This window comes from Platalea leucorodia, assembly GCF_965183815.1.
Source record: "Platalea leucorodia genome assembly, chromosome: 3".
NCBI classification, from domain to species: Eukaryota; Metazoa; Chordata; class Aves; order Pelecaniformes; family Threskiornithidae; genus Platalea; species Platalea leucorodia.
The window spans coordinates 32,990,193-33,012,208 of NC_138825.1; the positions used below are offsets into that span (position 1 = coordinate 32,990,193).

The 22,016-nt window shown below is 43.6% G+C and overlaps 1 protein-coding gene across 5 annotated transcripts; it reads left to right on the forward strand.

Annotated features, from left to right (window-relative positions):
• The first annotated feature begins 19 nt into the window (after positions 1-19).
• On the forward strand, positions 20-17,951 carry SUPT7L (SPT7 like, STAGA complex subunit gamma). 5 transcript variants are annotated; one of them, XM_082306808.1, is made up of 6 exons: positions 20-70; positions 384-1,049; positions 8,061-8,385; positions 10,285-10,522; positions 11,867-11,994; positions 14,137-14,213. In XM_082306808.1, the coding sequence occupies exons 2-5, from the start codon at positions 637-639 to the stop codon at positions 11,983-11,985; spliced, it is 1,095 nt and encodes a 364-aa protein (XP_082162934.1). In that variant the 5' UTR covers positions 20-70; positions 384-636; the 3' UTR covers positions 11,986-11,994; positions 14,137-14,213. The 5 variants fall into 5 exon arrangements, with proteins under 5 accessions (XP_082162934.1, XP_082162931.1, XP_082162935.1 ...); XM_082306805.1 differs by lacking the exon at positions 11,867-11,994 and having other exon boundaries at positions 14,137-17,951; XM_082306809.1 differs by lacking the exon at positions 14,137-14,213 and having other exon boundaries at positions 11,794-11,912.
• The last annotated feature ends 4,065 nt before the right edge of the window (positions 17,952-22,016 follow it).

Consider the following 22,016-nt stretch of genomic DNA (forward strand, 5'->3'; position numbering starts at 1 on the left):
GCTTCTGGTGGCGGACCGGGGCCGACTTCCGGCTCGGCGGCCGGGAGCGGAGCGGCGGGGGTGCAGCGGGGTGCGGTGGGGGGCTCCGCGCCGGGCGGGCGGGCTTGGTGCCCCCGTGGCGAGCTGCGGGCTGGGGTGAGGGGCAGCTGTGGGCCCGGAGCTGGGCCCGGGGAGGGAGGGCGGGCAGGCGGGCGGCGGGGACTTGCGGGGGCGGCGGGCGAGCCGAGTGCGGCCCCCGGAGTTTCTCCACGCAAGTCAGGGCGCGCCGTGGGTGCCGCTCAGCGAGGTGCCGGCGTGGCCCAGGTGGAGCCACACCAGCCCCCGTTACAAACAGAAATAATTACCGCCTCACGGGTGCGTTTCTTTCTTCTCCCCCCCATCAGGAGAAGCAGCAATGTAATCTGTTAAATGCCAGCGTCGCGTCCTGATGCCATTGTGGAAACCGCGCTCCTCGGTGAGGCACTGAGCGACAGCTTTCTTGACAGTCGTAATTTGCTTTATTCAGAGCGTTATCCCAGCTCCAGTTTCTGTTGCTGCCCAAAGCCTAGTGGTTTTCCCTGTGACAAGGCTCCTTTGTACTACAGTATTTGGTAGCCTTCTTCTGGGCTCTGAGGACAATACGTGACCTGTGTAAAAATGCTGCGATACTGGGGTGAGATTCCAGTTTCATCTAACCAGGCCAACCGCAGCTCCTTTGACCTGCTTCAGCGTGAGTTTCGTACTGTGGAAGTCCAAGATCCTCCATTGCATCAGCCATCTGCAAACAAACCCCGGCCGACCACCATGTTGGACATCCCCTCGGAGCCCTGCAGCCTCACGATTCACACCATTCAGCTCATCCAGCACAACAGGCGGCTGCGCAGCCTGATCGCCATGGCTCAGGCTCAAAACCAACAGCAAGCGGAGGGCATAAAAACTGAAGACAATGAACCTCTGCCATCTTGTCCGGCCTCTCCACCTCTCCCTGATGACCTGCTTCCTCTGGATAGCAAAACCCCCAAAATGCCATTTCAGCTGAGGCACAGTGACCCAGAGAGTGATTTCTACAGGTGTGTTGGTATTTCTTTGGGTTAGTTCTCGGCTGAAGGAAAGATGCGTGTTTTTAAATGTATATGTAGTTATGTCAATTCCCTTAGGCTGAAGGGTCAAACAGTTGTATATAAAGTATAAAACAGGCTTCGAAAATGAAAGAGTTAGGTTTCTCTAGTGTGGATAACATGGACTTTGTTTAAAATAAATATGCTTTTGTTTCCTGTCTATAAAATGTGGATATGTAATGCTGATTTCTGTCTTGTTAGCGCTATGCTAAATGTTTGTGAATGGTTTTGCTATCTCCAATGGTATTGTGACAAGTTTAGTTATAGGATATGAGGTCTCTTCTATTTAGGTCACTTACTGACAGCTAAACTTGCCTTATTGTAACTGAAAACCCAGAAGACGGATGACTAGGTTTTGGCTGCTCAGTTGTAGGTTCTGAAAAGATGATTTGATAACGTATTTGTAAGATTTCAGTGGCCAAGGACCTGTGATGTAGTAACTATCACATTTCACTCTGTCTGTTGGTGTTATTTTGGTCAGAGGTGGTGATGAGCACGCATGAAGGAAATTCTTGTCTCTGATACTGGCTCTACCAGCCAAGGGGTGGAGAAAATGTAAAGGAAGGTTGCATTGCTTCTACCTCTGCAGCTAATCTTTGATTAAATAGTATTGCCACCACCTCCCTGTCTACCCCTCTGACAAGCACTAAATTCACAAGGAGGTGTTGCATTTCTTGCAGGATCTCACGATACTTTGTAGGTTATGTGCATTTAAATTCAGGGATTAATCCTCGTTACTATAACTTTCTGTTCTTAGATTAAAGACTGTGCACCAATGAAGATGATGTGGGAGAGGATAATACATTTTAGTTTTTAAAATGGGGAAAACATGCATCAACAAAATATAAGGTATCAGTTAAACACCACTGAGATCTTTAATGGCCTGAGGTTGTATAAAATGCATTTTATTGAAAGATGTTGCTTTTGGTGACATAGTCTCTCTGAACAGTAGAGTGATTTTTTTAGTGCTGTTTGTGGAGGAACACCATCATCCTTCTCGGAAGAAATAAAGTAATTAGCCTAGGGAGGTGAAAGGAAATCCAGTCCTGTGAGGATAAAGTCTGAGCCCTGTGACTTCTGCTCTTTCTGGCCCTGTGGTTTGTAGAACTGAGCAGTGTTATGCTCTGTCCTCCCCGGTGGCTTCAGCTTTATGTTCAGTTTTCTGTGGCTCTGTCCATGTTTTGGGGGCTGCTTTGTCTTTTTGTTGTCCCTTGTGTGGTTTTGGGTTCCAAGTAAAGAAATGTTATTTAGCCGTCAGCCACATGGGGGAGTTTAAGGACTAGGTTGGAAAAACTGGACAGACAATTTTGAAATGAAATGTTTTGTGGCTGACAGAGAGTGGATTTATAATGAGCTGCAGTGTAGACTAGAATATAATTGTGTGTTTGCTAAACCAAACACAGTTATGCTTTTCCAGGAGGAAAGCTTTTGAGTTTGTTGTTGCATGTTTGTTCTTAACTCTTTTAAGACACTTACATGAATTAAGAATAGCAGCTGCTGTTACAGTAGTAAAAATAAAGTTATATGATTTGCCAACACTTGTTCTTAGTGTGTAAAAACAATTTAAGGAAGACCATTCTTCCCCTTGATAAAACATGGCAGTGCTTAATTTTATGGTGCCTTCTGAAGTGCTATTGTCAGAGTTAGTATTTGACTAAATCCATATTTTAATTCCATTGTCTTTGGCAGTAACCTGGGTCTGAGAAGCAATGGATAGGTATATTTAGATATAGGAAGAAAGGAAGATAAGAATGGCCAGCCTGAATCAGACTCTAAGTTTCTTTATTATAGTCATGTCCTCTTCTCTTTCCTTGTTATTCATTTTCATCCTTTGACCCCACAGCCTTGTCTTTTATTTTGTTATTCCCTGGATTCATTTTGGTTTTACTCCCCTCTGCCCCGCCCCATACCTGTAACCCCTACCTCCTCGTCCCTTTGGAGACGAGGAAGAGGCACAACTTAATTTACTGCTATTTTTAAGTTGCTTTGGTCTTTTCAATTGCCCAAAATGTGTACCACCAGCAGTTTTAATTGTGACGCTATTCCTGTCCTCAGTTTTTCCAGACTGTTTATAAATATGTTGAAACAAACCTTGATTCTGGCACAAATCCTCGAGGGAAGACCTGGGCTCCGCAGTGGAGATCTCTTATGTACTTGCTTGTTGATGGATTTGGAGGACTCTAGTACGTTTGTGAAGCAGGTTTTCCATTTACAAAAACTGCCTGGACTCTTTCTGAGTGTGTCATATTTACCCATGTGTCCTCTAATTCTGTTCTTATAATTTCTTTGAATTTCCCTGATGCACCAGAATATATCAGGCTTCCCAGCCTGCAGTTCTTCACATCTTCTCTGAAGCTATTCGAAGAAAACGTTTTCACGTTTTCTGTCTTCTGGTCCTCATGGGCCAAGGCAGTTTACAGTGAGAGGTGACTCACAGCAGCTATTCAGCTATTTCATCCTTGAATTCCTTTAGTATTCCTAGATGAATTACCATCTGGTTCTGGTAATTTGCAACTGTTGATGTTACAGTTCTTGGAACACACAATAAGGGATTAACAGTTGTTTTTACTTGGTATAGAAACAGAAGGTAAGCTTAAAGCATAATCGATGAGGAATGAGTAAGGAACTGTAGACTTGAAACTACCAGTTGAACAGGAGGCTCTTACCATAATATGGCTGCTAGCTTTTCCTTCTTCTCTGTTCAGCTTCCTCTGATTAGCATGTATCTGGCTTCAAAAGAAGCCTAACCTGCTCATTATGTGCCTCTTCAGATGCTTTTTCTTGTGTGTGCATGGTTGGTTTCTTAACGGATTTCTCTGGTATTCTCTCATTTGTGTTCCTGACCACATCGAATGTGTGCTTTGCATTGAAAGATAATCAGTGAATGAAATTGGGAGCTTGCAATGGGAAGACAATCCATGGCAGAAGGGCTTGTAGTTAAGAAATGTCTGTACAGAAGTAGGGAAGCACGTGTTGGTGGGATAGCAGGTTTAATGCTGGGAAGGATTTTGAGCAGTGGAAGATAGAGAAGGCAGAACATACTTCTCCTGCTGGACTAAGCACTTTGGCTTAGCCCCGAAACTGTCCGGTCTTCTGGGTTGGGCCGCTGGGACCCAATTTATTTTCCAAACATTATCTATTGGCTCTTGCCATTATCTATTGAGCGGTTTCTTTTTATACCTGTGAAGACTTCTGTAGACATAGCAGAGATATTTAAAAAGAGGCTTGCTCAGAATGAGGTGGAAAGAGCCCCTTTTCCAAAAGGTAACATCTCTCTGGTTTGAGTTAGTGTGCTGTGTACTTTGATGCACTCTCTGACTAGTATAATCTTGTTTTTTCCAATGTTCTCCTTTATTTTACTGTTTTGGGGAAAATGGCTGTGAAGCGACCTTGTTGCACCTCATTTGGTAGAAATTCAACTCCACGATGTAATGTTTCATAAAATCGATGTGTTCATAGGAAAAACAATCCCTCCCTCCATCTGCTGCTAGCTTATGCTCACCTAGGAGGGAGCAGAGCACTTCAGTCCGTTACTGCAGTTGGGTGAACCTCGGCTGTCGATCATTGTACTGACTTAGCCCAAACACTATCCTGAGGATAGTTGCATGGGAAATGAACCACAAGATCTCCATCTCTCTAAGAAAAACAGCCTTACAGGAGAGGATCTTGGGTGAATGGATTGTGGTGCTTTTGGGGAATGCCTTGTTGACACAGAAAATGGGCCTTTTGTGAGTTCTGAAACGTTATGAATCCTGAAAATAAGCCTATTTGGTATAAACGGACACTTTTTTCTGTTGTGAAGTTCTGCATGTTGCAGGTTTGCTGGCAGCAGTGGGAGAAGGCTGGGCTTTGAGTCTGATGAATTTGTGGCTTGGCAGGTAGATTTCTGTCTGGAACATCATCTAGTGTTGGTGACCCATATATAAAAATATAGATCCTATTGGAAATACAAAATTGAGGAGCGACAAGTTGGCCAGTATTTGTGATAAATTTCATACTATATATTCTGTAGAGATGATCACCTCCAAGTCACAGGCCTAATTGCCAGTCTCGTTAATCTCTGGTGACAGAATTTTAGGGATTAAAGCGCTTTTGTTTACTTGCAGCTATATGACCCTGGTCATATGTTAAATAGGTTTGGCTTTGGATGGTTGCTGGGTGGGCAGCCTTTCAGGAAAGCAGTAAGTGCTGCATAGGGTGGCATTCTGCATAATGATAGTATCTGGAAGGGTACTTTTGTAGGTGCTGGGTATCTGGATGAGATCTAGGACCAAAACTCTTTAGCTATGATCATCATGGAAAAGAAGTTTGCTGGTCCTTTTCAGGAAGGCTTGACATTAGATAGCTGCTCTCAAATTAAATGTGTCTATATGGCTGTTTTTGTTTATGTGCATTCTTATCAGACAGTACCTGAAAGTTAAAGGAGATGAAGAAAAAAAGATATTTTCCTATTTGTTGGTTTCCATTAACATCTACAATATTTCAATTTTTGCAGTCTAATCAGGCTTTTAGTCATCTTCCTCTATTGCTTATTGTGAGAAACAGGAAAACAAGAGAAGAAAACATAGGAAAAACAAAACAAAATTATTGACCTTACCAAGAACAAGAAGTGGGTTTTGGATTTGAGTACATTACCTGAAATTTCTTTTCTCTCTGTCTTTAATTGATTAGATTTCAAGTTGATTATATCCCTTTCAGCATACTGACCTAGCTGCATTTTAATGCTGGCAATTATATCTCTTTTCAACTCCTAGAGGAAAAGAAACTAACATTCTCTGCTGCTTCTGAGCAGTGATATGCATTGCTAAATGGTTGTTGGGCTCTACTTTACAAGTGGCTAAGTAGCCTGCTTGGGCTTGCCAAATTGTGCCTAGTTTATGTTTGTCTCTAGTGTTTTGAGTGAGTGGCAGAACATCAATAATGGCTCTTTATTTGTCTCCGTATTAATAGTAGTCTGGTGTTCGGTGGTTTTGGTAGCATAAGATGCTCTCCGTTGATGGCTGCTGGACAGCTAGGTATGTCCTTTATATGTGTTAAAAAAGAAGAGATTCTTTTTTTTATAGGCATAAATTTCGATGATTGTTTTCTGATTGGCTTTGTTCGATGGTTGTTTTTTTCTGTTGTAACCTCCTGGTCCCAATGTTGTATGAGACATATGGTTGGTTGTGAACTTCTGAAATCTGTCGCTGGGAGGTGGAGCGGGGAGTGAAGGAAATGTAAAAACAGTATGGGTGACACTTGATTTATAAGGGAACTGATGATCTTTTAATTCGTCTTGTCAGAGCACCTGCTGTCTTCTTTACAGAGTAGTTACATAATTGAGTAGGAATTGGGATGTGAGTCATTTTCAAGCAATTAATAACTGGGATGAATCCGTGATCTGAGATCCACATGCTGTTCTTAATATCCACTTAGAAATATCATCACCTACAGCTCTTAATATGGTATGATCCCCCCCTTTATTTGAATAATCAGAAAGCGCTGAGCTGGTGTTCTTGAAACAGAATGATTTTGGTCCTGATAGCTCTAAGTTTAACCTTCCATTTTCACTCCCCTGAAACGTTATCTTTTTTTATTGCTGTGTTTCAGTGGTTTTCTATGGGTCAGTTCTGAGGATCAGGGGGAGCTGAGGCTCTGTGAGCCAGCGCCTCAGTGTGACGGAAGGGTACCTAGTGCACTTGTTGGAAAGACAGAGTAGTGAGAACTTTATCAAGGCATCAATGCTGTCTGTGTACTGTTTAATCAGGTCTTGTTACTGGAAAGAGTGTGTGGTGATACACAAGTAATGTAGGGTGAGAGCGAGGCGAATCTCAGGGTGCGCTGCGGAAGATGTTGGGAGAAATTGATCAGAAACAAATGAAGGGTGAAATTGTTAGCTTAGTTCTGTCATTGGTGCTGAATGAAGTGTAAAAAAGTATATAAATACCTTACTTAGCAGAAAGGAAATTTGATTTTTTGACATCAGCATTTGAAGACCGTGTTACTGATATGGGCAAATACATCGCATGCATTTAATTGTTAGTTGAGAAATCTGGTAGAAATATGTTTACCTTTCAGAGGCCTTGCCTTATCTCATCTTCTCTTTTTCCTATGTGGAATTTCTATTTGTTAACTCATCTTGATGAAAAATTCAGTTGCCTGACTGTAAATGAATAATGTATGAAGTGCTCATGTCAGTTGTTCTCCATCCTCTCCATCCTGTATGGTCACTCCTTCCTGCTTAGCAACACCAAGAAGCCAGGTCTCAAACCCAAGGCCAGGGAATGCTGCTCTACAGCAGAACTTCTCTGGGCCTCCTCCCAAGTCCTGGTGTTCACTTCTTAGGTTGCATATGGGGATACTTCTCTCAGTGTCGTGCTTAGTGACGACTGGAAATGAGGGCAGGGAAATGGTGTTTTTGGCTACAGTGTACCTTTATGAAATGTGTGTGTATCCCATTTCGTGATTTTTTTTTGTGTGTCTTTCGCATTATAAATTCAGATCTTGTCTATCCCAGAAGCCTTTGTATCTGACTATTAGGCCTGTGACATCAGAGATAATAAGGAAGAGAAATGCAATTAACTGAGAGGGAAAATGATTTGCATTCGTGTTATTTAAAATGCCTTTTTTTGTTTGTGTCAAGGACCCATTTAATTCACATCTCCAGGAGAAAAGCTCTTGGGTGGGAAGGGAGTTGCTTAAGGGTTCAGAAGATTTGCATCCCACATTCATGAATCACCCAAGGAATCTTGCGGCATTAGAAGGGAAAATGAGAATTGGCAGTGCTGATTTGGAGGGAGGGGAAGAGGGGAAAGCAGATAAACCCTTACTAGCTAGTGTCCATATGTAATGGAGAAGCTGTGGAGAACCCCAAACAATCTGCTTTCCCTTTGTACATCACCTTATTATTGACAATATCTCTTCAACTGATACATTCCTTTCAGTTTTTGGAGATGTGCTTTTTTTGTCTTTTCTGGTTTTTAGAGGAAAAGGGGAGCCAGTGACTGAGCTGAGTTGGTCCTCCTGCCGGCAGCTTCTCTACCAGTCAATGGCCACCATCCTGGCTCACACAGGCTTTGAGTGTGCCAATGAGAGTGTCCTGGAGACCCTGACAGACATCGCCCACGAGTACTGCTTGAAGTTCACCAAACTGCTGCGCTTTGCTGTGGATCGAGAAGCTCGACTAGGGCACACCCCTTTCCCTGATGTCATGGAGCAGGTCTTCCATGAAGTGGGCATTGGCAGCGTGCTCTCGCTGCAGAAGTTCTGGCAACACCGCATTAAGGATTATCACAGCTACATGCTTCAGGTGAGAAGAGCAGTAGGGACCTGACAGCACCAAAAAATGTACCCCCAGTACAATTGCTTATTCCTATAGCAAGTCCTGGGTCTTACTGAGGTAAAATCTGATTAGAAAACCTCTTGGGTGTGGAGGGAAAAGAGAAACAGGATTTTTTTGACTGGAAGATAGAGCCCCTTATTTGTGTCCCTACTGAGGCTAAGAATGCTCTACTCATGGTTTGTCTGGGTTTAAGAGGAGGCCCCCAGCTCTTGAATGGCCCGGACAAAAATATCAAGTAGAAGTAAAATCAGTACTGACTGATTGACTGAATTATCTGCTTTAACAGGATATTTGGCTGCTTACCATTTCAGAAAACAAGTAAGCAGACAAACAAAAATTACTAGGCTGTTCAGTGGCTTGTGTTTGCTTAAGCAAGGTGTGACTTGCTTAAGCTTTGGGAGTACAGGGTACTATTGTGCTGATCTGAGTTGCCACACAGGTTCTACCTTCCACTCTAGAGGGGACTGTGCTTCTGTGGAGAAAGAAGAGGAATTATTAAATTCCTTGGAATAAGAGGTATATAAATGTAGGTTGTAAGAATAAGGGTATGGTTTCTCTTGGTCCAGGTATTCTGTGAAATTAAACATACACATTTTCTTTGAATGATATAAGACTGCCTGTTGTGGACTTAGAGAAATGCAAGGATTTGAAGTGGGAATTTTATTCCTCATCAGAAAACAAGGCTTGAATCAAGTAGGTAGCCTGTGACCAAAGGCAAAACCTGCCATCCCTTCCTCCTTGTCACGTTATCTGAGTGCCAGTTGACTCGTCTTGGAGCAGCTACTTTGTGCTTCTTCTTTTCCCAGGGTTGGCACCTTGTGGCTTACAGAGACAGTATAAATCAGAGGCATCAGTAAGTGCATGTAAATTGTGATGGACTCTGAGGTGTGTGCATAAAAATAACATCATCAAGATCTGTCTTCATTGAAAACATTTTTGTTCAAAAAACCCGTTCTGTTCATTTTTGTTCAAATGTTTTTGTTCGGATGTTGTCTCCTTTTGGAATTTGGGTTTTCTGCATTATTCTGTTGATGCAGTTCACTCTCATCCTGCAGCTGGTCATTGTCTTATTTGTTCTGTTCTTTATGCAGGGCTGAGGTCCACAGTAGCCTCTGTATTTCACAGTATATCTGGAAGGGGGAAATAGGCTTTGCTATTCTTTTTCCTTCTTGCTTCTGCTGTTAAAAAGCCTTGGGCTTTTCCTGAGCACAGTTCCCTGGATGTTGGGATTCAGTGGTATAAACGAGCATTTGTTAGACGCAGATGAAATCTGAAATTTTTAATTTAATTGCTTACAGTTGTTAAGTTTCTAGAAGTACAGGGTAGTTCTAAATCTCATTCCTGTATTTGTTTCACTTCTCTGACTGGAGAAAACTTCTGTGTTTTTTGCTATGAATCTGACAGAAGGTACCCAGGCTTTGCCCAGTGGTGGCTACAGAGCTGATGAATATCTGGGCTGCTTGTTTTTTAATGCTGGAGTAAATTTGTTATTGGTGGGTGAGGGACGGTCTTATAGGGAAAACCAAAGAGTAAGACTGAGACACTTTGCCTTTGTTTTGTACTCTGTTTAGATTTCTGGGCCTCATCATCTCTGTCTGTGAAATAAAGGGCCTCATATTTATCAAGCAGATGTGTTAATAGATTAAACCTCTTATTAAAGTCCCTTGTTATAGGGCAGAAGGTGTTCTTAAAGGGGGGAAAAAAAAAATCTTTCCTGTGTAGCTGGTAACCTGTTTACTTGTTCATTCAGGTCAGATGTTAATAATATTCTGGGAACAGAGCGTACTGCAATGTAATTGCCATCAGAGTCTCTGAAGTCACTCTGACCTTTCTGGCCTCTTTTTCACCCCTACTGATCTTTGACAGGTTAGCAAACAGCTCTCTGAAGAATATGAGAAGATTGTCAACCCTGAAAAGGCAGCAGAAGACACAAAGCCTGTGAAAATTAAGGAGGAACCTGTTAGTGATATTACTTTCCCCATAAGTGAGGAGCTGGAAGGAGATCTGGCTTCTGGTGACCAGTCTTTGCCTGTTGGAGTCCTTGGAGCTCAAAGTGAGCGCTTCTCTGCCAACTTGGAAGTAGAAGCTTCCCCGCAGACTTCAGGTAGGAGTTTCTTGCTACTCCTGGAAACAGTCCATCAGCAGTTCCATGTGATCTTGTTTCCATTTTTAATAGCAGATCCCAATGTGAGGAAGGAGAGGGAGAAGAAATTTTCAAGTTTTAGTAAAAAGATTTGGATGGGAGGGAAACCCTTCCTTGCTTTCTAAATACAAACCCAAAGAATCAAAGGTATCAGTTACTGGGATTTGTTACATATTTACTCCATTCGTGGACCCTGTAGAACACAAAATGCTTTATATGGTGTTTCTTTTTAGGGGATGGTTAAAGTTCTTGGCTTTGTTATTGGTGTGAGGTAGATTGTTTTTCTACAGTGATGGGCCAAAGGGCTTTATTGTTGTTTTTTGAACTAGGGTATTTGCTGCAGATGTGAGTAGCAACAGTTTTTCTCCAGTCTAATGGAACAAAGATGAAAATGACTTTTGGGTTTATATATATATGTATATATTTTAGTTTAAAAGAGGCTAGAGTTTTATCCTTATTTCTAGTAAGGAGAGTACCAGACTTTTTTTTTTTTTTTTCCTTTTTTTTTCTGGGTAGTTTTGGATTCTTATCCAGAGATTCATGTTACTGAAAAGTTGAAGGCCATGTTCCTTGTGGCTGGAGTAAATTCAAGACCCTATATAGTTTAGGCACTGAATGAGTTATGGAATTACTGATGATACTTGGTGCAGTCCTCCATATTCAGAAGTCACCCTGGTAGTGAGAATCATTGTTTTCTGAAAGCTTATCAGTGACTTCTATGAAATGGGCTTGTGGGAGTCTCTCCTATTCTAGCATCTCTACCCCGAAGGCTGCTGTAGTTAGCTGGGGCCGTGGAAAGTGAAACGGTGAGTGAAGTAGTGGGGTTATGGAGACTGCACTCTTTTCCTCAAAGTGTCATCCCTTGATGTTGGCATTGAAGCACACTGGTGGCCAGCATGGTAGAATCTGCTACGGCTGTGCCTTTTCTAGATCTATACACAAGTTTTTTATTCTGTGCACCGTTTAGTAGTGCTAAATTTTGTGGAAAATGAAGAAAAGATTCTTCTCCCAAAGACAGCCAGTTTTGATTGTTGTATAGAACCTTCTGAACTCTGGAAATCCATGCAATAATAACTGTTTCACTTAAAAATCTGGTTAAAAAACAATGAAGCCTGTCTTCCTATTAACCGTGAACTAAGTAGCATATATAGTGAGGTTAGAGTATACCTCTGAGTCCATTAGTTTTTGTTTGTTGTTTTTTTTTTTTTTTTTTTTTTTTTTTTTTTTAATAGCACATTCTGCTGAGTTTTAAAAAAGCACAAATCCATCTGATGTTTTTCTGGAAGCTCATACTGTTTTCCATAGTACCTCTGAAATGTGAAGTGCTCACATTTTTGTGGGAGAGGGAACAGCAGACTCCTCTGGCCCATCTGAGGTTGCGAGTGATTCATCTGGAAAGCTTTGTATTAGCATCTACCACTTGAGACCCAGAGGTTAGCATGCTAGCTGTATATTAAATGCCTCTTGCCTCTCTGATACCGGATTGATGTTTTCTAATTAAGAATACAAGTGCTCTGTTCCTCCCTGAAAATCCCTCTTCACTTCACAAGGGCCTTTGGAAATCTCATCACTGTGCGAAGTCCCACTCTAGAGCTGGGCAGACTGGAGAGCGTAATATCTTAAGGAGCGAGAAAAAGCTGCTGCAATTAGGACACCACCATCTCGAAAATACAAGTGTGAGGCCCGTAGAGAGGGCAGCAATGGTTCAGTGTCTGAGGGCAAAACTCTCGTTACAGCCTTCTGTGTTCTCTGTGTGTTTCTGCTTGTGCCTGGCGTGGCAGTTGTGGTGTAGGTTCTTAATTTCATTGCAGTTGGGGAAATGGAGGCAAAATTGGGGACCTTGTTCCTCCACCCATCAGGATAACATGAGGATTAGCTCATTTGTAAAGTACTTTGAAGTTAAAGTGCTTTGAAGATGAACCATCCTGTGTCAATGCTTAAGTACTTTTAGTCATTAGTGACACTGGCAATGACAGGTGATAGAGCTGAAAGGAATAAGGCTGAGCAATGAAAAGCAATTGATGAAAGAAAGACATAGTTAAGTTTAGTGAGCATCTTTGATTATTGTGTAGACTGGAGCTGCAACTCTGTGGAACTGATAGCGTTTTAATGATGTGTCCATTGTTGCTGAGAGGAATACATTTACTTATAATTAACATAAAAAGGATTTTTCATTAAGGCAACTGGACACCAGCGAGCACTTTCATTCTGGCTTGCTGTCTAACTGCTGAGCTAATGTAGGCTGTGCTACCACAAAGGTCTCTTAAACCCTGGTTTGGGCTGAGCTGCTCTGGAAAAGATTCCTGACTTCTTCATAAGGGAGAATTCTCAGTATGAACATGTGGTAGAAGATTTGTTCTCTGTGTAATTGCTAGTAATAAGGGACTATTGTTAGTAGTATATTGATAATGGGGAATAGTAGTAGGTTTGGCTCAGTACAAGAGGTTTGGTTGTGCTTTCAAACTATAGCCAAACTTCTTGAGACACAAGGTTTGGAAAACTTATTAAACCTGGTTACCTAGGTTTTTTGTTTTGTTTGGTTTGGTTTGGTTTGGTTTGGTTTTTTTTTTATTTTATTTTCCGTATGAATTTAACCCCACATAAGAGTGACCAGATTTAAAAGTGAGAAGAATTCAGGTTTTGTTCAGTTCTGGGCTGTTTAAGCCCATCTCAGCAAGGAGCCCAATTAGTGTATCTTTAATAGGATTTTTGTCTCTCTTAAAACTGTAAATAAGCAGAAATAATGCAATCTGTAATTACTGCTCTTGGGGAGAAAAACATTTGCTGTTATCAAGAAATATGGTTTTGTAATCTTGTACAGAAAATCCTCAATCTGCTCAGATTGCACACGAGTCCAAAGGTTGAAAAATGGGGGGGGGGAGGGGGGAGAGGCATGCTGTTTCCCAGCAGGGTGTCTGCGAGGTTGAGCTAAGAGGGTTTCTTCCCATTCTGCTGAAGGATGGGATGAGACCTGTGGGTGTTGAGTAGGAGGCAGGCAGTTGGGTGGCTGACTGCAGCTCTGATGTCCCTGCATTTCAGTGCTGGAAGTAGTGTTTGAGAGTGTTCATGTACATACTCCTCTGCCCTCTCACTTCACCTCCCCTGCAGAAGTCCAGTATGTGTGAGAGCTTAAAGGAGGTTGCTGACGTTGCAAGGACCTCATCATCATGAGTGACTTCTGGACTGCCTCCAAGTCCTGCTTATGCAGGGTCTAGTCCATGTGCCATTGGTGTACTCATTGCTGCTGAGACACTCTTTCTGGAGAGTGATGTGGGCTTTTTAAGTTGATTCTCATGGAGAAAACCATGTGGAGGATTGCTGTGAAAGGATAGCATATTTTTTTAGAGCGACAATTACTGGGCTATTAAAAAAAAAAAAGGCCAACAGATTTTTTTTTTTTTTTTATTTATTGTTTCACAGTGCTTGGTGTGTTTTGTTTGTTTTCCCCCCAGCCTAGTTCACCAATAGCTATGCTTTTGCTCCTTCTTTACCAGTGCTCCTGTCCCTTGCATCTGTATGCTGTTTGTAATTTGTCTTTTTACTCAGTTACTACTGTGTGCTTTTTGTTTCTCTAGGGGCTGAGGTGAATGCTTCCCCACTCTGGAACTTGGCACAGGTAAAAATGGAGCCACAGGAAAATGAGGAGGCTAATGTACATGGCCACGGGGTCCTAGGCAGCGATGTCTTTGAGGAGCCCATGTCAGGCATGAGCGAAGCTGGGATGCCACAGAGCCCCAATGGCTCTGAGAGCAGCTACGGTTCTCATTCTGCTGACAGTCTGATGGGATCCTCGCCTGTCTTCAACCAGCGCTGCAAGAAAAAGATGAAGAAGATGTGAAAAGAGACAGTCTTTTTATTTAGTCCTGATGGTATGTAATAGACTTGAAGCAAACTAAGAGAGTACTGTGGTGGCTATGATTCATCAACAGGGCTGGCCCTGTGTATGAGGGACCTTGCATAAAATTATTATGAGAGGTTTGATGTGTAGTGCACTTCAGCTCCCCTCTTTGCTGGCTTCTGTACTCCATCCTGACTCATGAGAATGAAGATCACCCGATACATTTGGTGGCGGCATGGCTTGCTTTGGCAGATGAATGAGGAAGTTACCAGTGGAAAGTAGTTGTGAGGAGATTTGCCCAGTCACAGAGTCGTTGAATAATTGGGTTGAAGGGACCTCTTGATGTTTTTAGTTCAGCCCCCTGCTTGAAGCACAGCCAATTCGAGCAGGTTGCTCAGGGCCTTGTCCATTTGAGTTTTGAGTATCTCCAAGGATGGTGATGCCAAATCTCTTTGGGCAACATTTTCCCATATTTGACTACCCTCATAGTAAGAACAAATGTATTCTTGCATCTAGTTGGAATTTCCCATGTTCCAGCTTGTGTTCATCTCCGAGAAGAGTCTTGACTGTCTTCTCTAACCCACCCATTAAGGGGTTGTATACAATGAGATCTCTCTTTAGCCTTTTCTCTGAAGTGTGAAGAAACCAAGCTCCCTGAGCCTCTCTTTGTATGTCGTGTGCTCCAGCCCCCTAACCAGCTTTCTGGCCTTCCACTGAAATTGCTGCAGTGGCCGTCCTGTAAGGGGGAGCACAAAAGTGGATGCAGTCCTCCAGGTGTGGTCTCACAAGCACTGAATAGAAAGAAATAATAATTTCCTTTGATCCGCTGGCTACATGCTTGCTGACTGTCGCGGGCAACAAGACAGTCTTAAGTCAGGGTGTTTCACTGGTTGGGGAGCCATTGCTGATGATTATGATGACCTAGCAAAGATGCTGTAGAGTGGCCTCACAGTGCCATCAGCCAGCTCTTTCAGTGCCTTCATATGCATCCTGTCCGGTTCCATGGACTTATGTGTGTCCAATTGGCTTAAGTTCTTGCTAACTCGATCTTCCTCTACTGTAGATAATGCTTTATTCCCACGCACTCTGCTAGAAGACCCAGGGACCTGGTAGGCCTGAAGGCAGACCTTATCAGTGTTGAGTACATCAGCCTCAAAGTACAAAGTGCATCCTTTGTCACCAGATTGCCTGCATTGTTGAACAGTAAACTCATGTTTTCTTTAACCTTTCTTTTGCTTCCAGTGTATTTAAAGAAGCCCTTCTTCACATTTGTTACCAGTTTCAACTCCAGCTGAGCTTTGGCTTTCCTAACTGTCCCTGCATGCTTGGGCTGTGTCTCTATGTCCCTGCCGGCCAGCCCATCCTCACTTCCACCTCTGTGTACTTTTTCCTTTGTGTCTGAGCGCAGTCAGGAGTTCCTTGATCATCTGTGCTGGCCTTCTGTCATGCCTGCTTTACTTTCTGCTTGTCAGAAAGGACTGATCTTCTACTATGAGAAAGCTGTCTTTGAAGATAAGGTAGCACACTTGGGCCCCTTTGGGAGGCCAGGGCAGTCCTTCATGAGATCCTGTCAAGACATTCCTTGAATAAACCAAAATACATTGTCCTAAAGGTCCAGGACTCTGTTTGTACACGTTTCTCAGGATTTTAAATGCCACAATTCCATGTCTGCTGCAGCCAAGGCCTTCACATTCTCCACTAATTCTTCCTTGTTAGAAACAAGTCCAGCAGAGCTTCTTCCCTAGTTTATTTCTTGATCATCTGGTATGGGAAGTTGTTGTGGTTTTCTGGAGAGAATGAAGCAGCTTTTACTATTGGTGTGAGCCTGTACTGGCAATGCAAACTTCTCCTTTGCTCTCATCGGACTGAGTGCAGCAACTTCAGGCTGGCTGAGGTTTTGTATTCAAAGTTGTTATCTTGACAACTTAGTCTGAAACAGAATCTATTTTGCTGCTTGCTTTTATGGCTTAGCTGGCCATTGATGGCATTTTTTTTATTCTGCACAATCCTCAGTTGATCAACTCAGTCTTTAGCTTAATTCAGTGAGTGTTTCTCTCAAAAAAGCTAGAATAACATGAATCAAGAATGAACAGCCACTTAAACTGGCTTTATACCTGTAACCCATTGGGATGTTTGAGGGAGATTTACCAAACCTCCTATTTGTCCTTACAATTGCAAGTTTATCTTTTGAAAGAATGAGCTCCAGGCATAGTATTTTTGTTTATGTATAACATGCCTAGCCTTAATTCTTTTTTCCTGACTGTATTTCTCTTCCACTTTATAGAAGTGGAAGCCAAACGTAAAATTCCTCAATGTCTAATAAGAATGTGTGACCACAGGCTTTTATGGACATTGGAGTTAAAATTGTCCATCACAGTTTTAAAGGTTTCTCCTGGGGGCTAAATTCTGGCTATTTGAAGCCTAGTCAGTAGTAGAAGAGCATACCAGTGTATCAGGAAATCTTTATTTTGATTCCCTCTGAGTCACCATTAGGCAAGCTGCAATGTCCCTGTTTTGTCAGCTGTAAAAAAAGAATAGCAGTATTTGCCTCTTAGAAGTGTGTTTGAGATTTAGTTACTATTCAGAAAAGGCACTGCAATCATACAAAGAGTTTTGTGAGAGTTGTGAGCTTTTCTTCCATTTCAGTAGGACTGTTGCTGGCTGGACAATGCTTAGGTGGACACTGAAATGTTACAGACCTATATGATCCTGGTTTTAAGCAAAACGGCTTATCATGAAGTGCAGCACAACTGTGCTGTTCAACTGCCCAGGTACAAGGAAGGCATTTGGGGTGGTATCTTCTCACTCAGCTTTAGATGTCTGCATCTAAATTTGTACCTCTGGGCCCCGTTTGCAACTGAAGAGAAACAGTCATTCTTAGGTCACCGTTCATCTGGCCTTGCAGTAGAAGTATGAAGCAGGTCAGATGAATGGCATTTTTAGAAATGTCTACTTTTCCTTTGTGTGCCTGTAAAGTGAGTTCAGCTTCACTACCCCAGCTGAAGACATCTGCACCATGTATCTGAGTTAAGTGACCTGACTTTAGCCCTTCCTCTATGGGAATCAGAGGAGACTTCCTCCTGCTGGGCCAGTGCTTTTTCTTTTCTACACATTTAGTACAGCTTGCCGATCGAATGGGAGTACAAGGCTAAAAGCAGACTGCCCATCTTACTTAAACCAGCAGATCCAGTGTTCTCCACAACACACAGAAGGTGCTAGGCTGGGGCCTCGAGCCTCAGCCTGGTTTGGCCCTTGTGTCTTTGGTACTGTGTGAGAACACCTGTCATTGAGCCTTTCTCTGTAGATGCTTAACCAGACTGTTTTAGTAAAGTATTCTTGAGGCTGGGGCACCTATGCAAAGTCTGTTGCACTATTTTCAGGAGCTAGAGGACAGGGTGACTGCTGCCAGCATTGCTTGCTCATTTGCAAGATTTCAAGTGGGCTGAAAATGAAAATCTAGTGTTGTCCAGGGCTTTGCTTAAACCTCCTAAACATCAATCTTAAGTGCTTTCTTTATATTGCTCATGTACAGATGTTCTGTCTGACTTTTAATTGTGTTTTTTATTTCACATCCGTTTTCCACACCCATTTCACGCTGTAACACACAGTCTGCAACAAGCCAAGCCTGAGTGCTTCAAGTGTATTTTAAGTACAGTGCAAATTCACCCTCCTTTGATTCAACTGTGTTGTTGCAGTGTAAGAGAGGAGTGTTATTGATTCTCTTTGAGATGCATGTTTATGCAGAGATAAGAAATGCATCGGCATTGCTTGTACATTTAAAAATGATGGCAGAGTAAAATCTGTGCCTCCTGTTCCCCCATTATGCTAAGCGTTGCTTCTGACATTTGCGTGCTTGACGTTTCCGTTGTGCATGTGGAAGCTTTACCTTCTGGGTGAACCCTTCCCCTCTGAACGTTTGCAGTCCTTAGATTTACAGTGGTGTTCATCACGCACGAAATAGTGAAATTTCAAATCTAGCTCACAAAGTCAGATACAGACAATATGCTCTTTTGATCAATCGAATAAGATTTTGCTGGGTGTTAATGCAGCCGTGGGCAACTAGTGAGGAGTTCATTGACTGTGTAATCCCCAAATTTTAAGCCACAGTGAGATTACGCAGTGGGTTGGAATGAAGCTCTGCTCTCGCGCTTGTCGGTTTTTGCTGGTCGCTGGTAAAGCGTTCTGCTGACCCACCTGCTTCAGTGGTCTGCGGTTTTGTTGGTTCTTTCATCTTTCTCCCCTCTCTTTCCAAAGGTGGGTGGATGGCAAATTGGAATATTGAGTACGACCACATGCATATCCAGTAGCAGCGATGTCTTTAGTGATTTATTTTACCATGATTGAAATTGGTGGGAACTTTGATATCAATTTGGAGAGCAAGGTCGGTGAATTACTTGGCTTTTGAAGTGTTTTGCATGGGAATCCTACAGGATTGTAGTTGAGAGAGCACTGTGTATCATATTCCTTTTTCCCTCTAGCAATACCTTTTTATTCCTTTTGAAGAGTTTTGCCTGGTATCCAACAAAGTTCACTGTATAAACGGCAGCGTAACAACTTTAGAATACAGCTGTATGTCAGACTGTGCTACCTAGTGATTTAATTCCAAGACCATCCATGCTAATTTGAATATGCATAATGCTGTGCAGAAAAAGAGATGTTTCCTGCATAGAAATTTATAATTTAAAAAGAAAACAGGAAAATAAGATTAGGTAGGGTAGGTGAGGCCAATCTAATTATGTGCTCAGTTCCTAGACTAATGCACATGTCATGTGTGAAGGATGTTTTACTTAAAATGTTTTTGTACATGCATGTGAATGAAATACGTAACTTTGCTTGTGTTTATATGGAACAAAATTGCTTGTAAATATTTCAGGGCTGGTTTGTGTTTTTTTTTTTTTTCCTTGCTCTCCTGGAGAGAGTTTATTTGTAATTTCTAAGAAAATAAAATAAAAAAATTATTCAGAAATAAAAATCCTAAAGGTGCTGTGTGGACTTTTTTGTTTGTTTGAAGAACAGTGCTGTGAATGCAAAAGCCAGTCTTGGGATCCTGTCTGCCTTTACATGGGATCGGGAGTAGACCTTTTGCAAGCGTAAATAAGGTACTGAGATGATATCAGTGTTAATGTCACAACTAGGGAGACAAGAGATATTATTCCAGGATCTGGCCAGAGAAAATGGAAGTCTTATTTTTCACGGGTGCCAGTGCTAGTGAGCCCCAGAAGTGATATTAGTACCACAGTGCTAGTATTGGTATTCATCTAGCAAAAGCAAGTGATATTTCTGAAGCAACTACTTACATATACTTCTACTACTTATATTACCAGACTGCCTCGCAGCCCTGCTCCAAGCCTTGTGCTTTGCTCTTTTATGTGCTGGTCTACTTGTTCTACATACTGCTTTAGACTGCAGTGAATGAAGCACAGCGTATTTTCCCCCTGCTCTGCCTGTCATAGTAGAGCTGAGGGGGGATGTTTGATGCTTGATAGCCCGGCTACCCGATTGGAAATAGCACACCACGAATTAGGATATAGGCCCGTGTTGCTTGCCAGGAGAGAGGGAATAATAATCACAGTGCTTCCCATCACCCCTGTACCTGAGAGCAGTCTGCCCACAGGACTGCTGTCCTCCGAAGCCTATACTACTGAACTAATTTCCCAGTCCGCGGGTGAATCCGGGGCTGTGCTTTCCACTTCCCTGGCAGGGCCTGGAGGAAGAGGACAGCAATCACCCGTTCGGATTGCACCCCACCACATTAAAGCCCGAGCCTACTTGCATCCCAGTTCTACCACCTTCTGCTCCAACAACCTGAAGCGCCTGTGCTGCGGCAGCCTTGAACGTGCAGGCTGCCGGGAGCCTTGATGACCGATGATCTCAGCGGGGGGACCCCGCTTCTCTGCGCCGGCTCGTGGGCTCGCAGCGGCCGTGACTCTTGCCCCCTGCCCTGCTGCGGGTGCGGTTGAGGACGGTGGTCCACGGGGGCGGCTGTGGCCGCGTGGTGGTGCTGGCCGCACGCTGCTGATGGGGGGTTGCTGGCCGGGGGGATGCTGCAGCCCAGGGAGGGCTGCTTGCAGCTGCAACAACAACCTCTCCCCTCCCCAAAAAACCCCCAGACCTCAAACCATGTCATTTTCACTGTTTCTTTTATATTGGAGATTAGAATCGCCTCTTTGTTGCTATGGAAACGCTTGCATGAAGGAAGACGACCTCATTATGAGTTATGGTGAAATCTCCTTTGGGGTGGACTTGGCGCCCAGCACCCTTGCAGTGGGGAGAATGGGGCTGGGGGATCCACGGCGGGGGGTGGGGTGGGGCGGTCACCCTTCTGCGCTGACGCTCAGCGGTTTGCAGAGCTCGTGGGTCTTTCCCTCCAGGCTTGGCGGGCCAGAAAGAGCCCCTGCTCCTGGACCAGTCCTTCTCCTTGGAAATCGGCTTGGAAGTCATGGCTGCGTCACTCCTGTGCCCAGGCTGCATGTGCCCTTGCTCTGGGGTGTGCGGGGTGTCATTGCAATACGCAGCGGGGCCCCGAAAGTGAGCTGGATGAAAGACTTAGGTGTCATGAGGGGTTGTCTTTGGGGTTGTCTTTGCTTCTGGTGTCTGTCAAGGCCCTGGCATCCACTCTGTGTGCTTTTCCTTCAAATCTGGGCTGCTGCCTCTGAGCCCAAACTGTCCCTATAGCTGTGCCTTACTCTCAGCTTTGTGCCCCATCCAAGCGTCCGACTGCCTCCGCTCACCCTGTGCCACCCCTGGCCCTTCACCTAGGTTTGCCCCCATCCTTCCCTTGACCCACATCGCTCATTCTCCTTTCAAGCTCCTGCCAAAGTTCCTGTGCCCTCGCCGCCCAACTTCTTGCGGCACACTGTTGCTGCCCATCTTGAATTGCAGAGCAAACTTAGGAAGCAAGATTTTTCTCCAAGGAAAAAAAAAATCTGTTAAGACTATTTATCTTAATTTTAGGCAAAGTTTTTTTTTTTTTTGGTGGAGGAAAGGAAGCTGGAAATTGGATATGCTTTGAAGGAAGGATGTTCTCTAAAAAGGCCAAGTTTGGTTGTGATGAGACTTTGGGGAGGTGACCCTCTATCCTTTTGTTAAGAGTATTATACAGTCCCCTGGACTAATCTGTCCCCTTGCCCATGGAGTCCATCTGACTGGGAGGCAAGGGAGAAGTGGGATACTGGATTGTAGGGAAACTGGATTTTCAGGTCACGTGCTGAGATAATCTGGGCTGTTATTAGTGTAGAGCAAGTGCTAATGACTTTATGTTCCTCTGAGAAGCTGTGGAGATTGGTGAGAAATGAACCTCTTGTCTCTGGTGATGCTGATGGCTCTTCTCAGCTGCTCCATCTTGTTGCTGCTGGACAAACTAGTGGCCCAGCATGGAAGGCGTGCTGGATTCCAGCTCCGGCATAAAGCTCCTCCATCCCTGATGCCTCCAGGCTGAAGGAGGGGGAGAGGCAGGACTTGCACCGTAGGAGATCAGGCTGGGGGGGTAGCTGCAGCAGCCTGGGCTGGGCATGGAGCATGCTCTGGGGTCTGTGTTGCCCTGCTTTGCCAGAGCTGGCATTTGTTAAAAGGTAACCCTATGAAAGATTTTGTGAATTACAGAAGCTTACTCTTTCT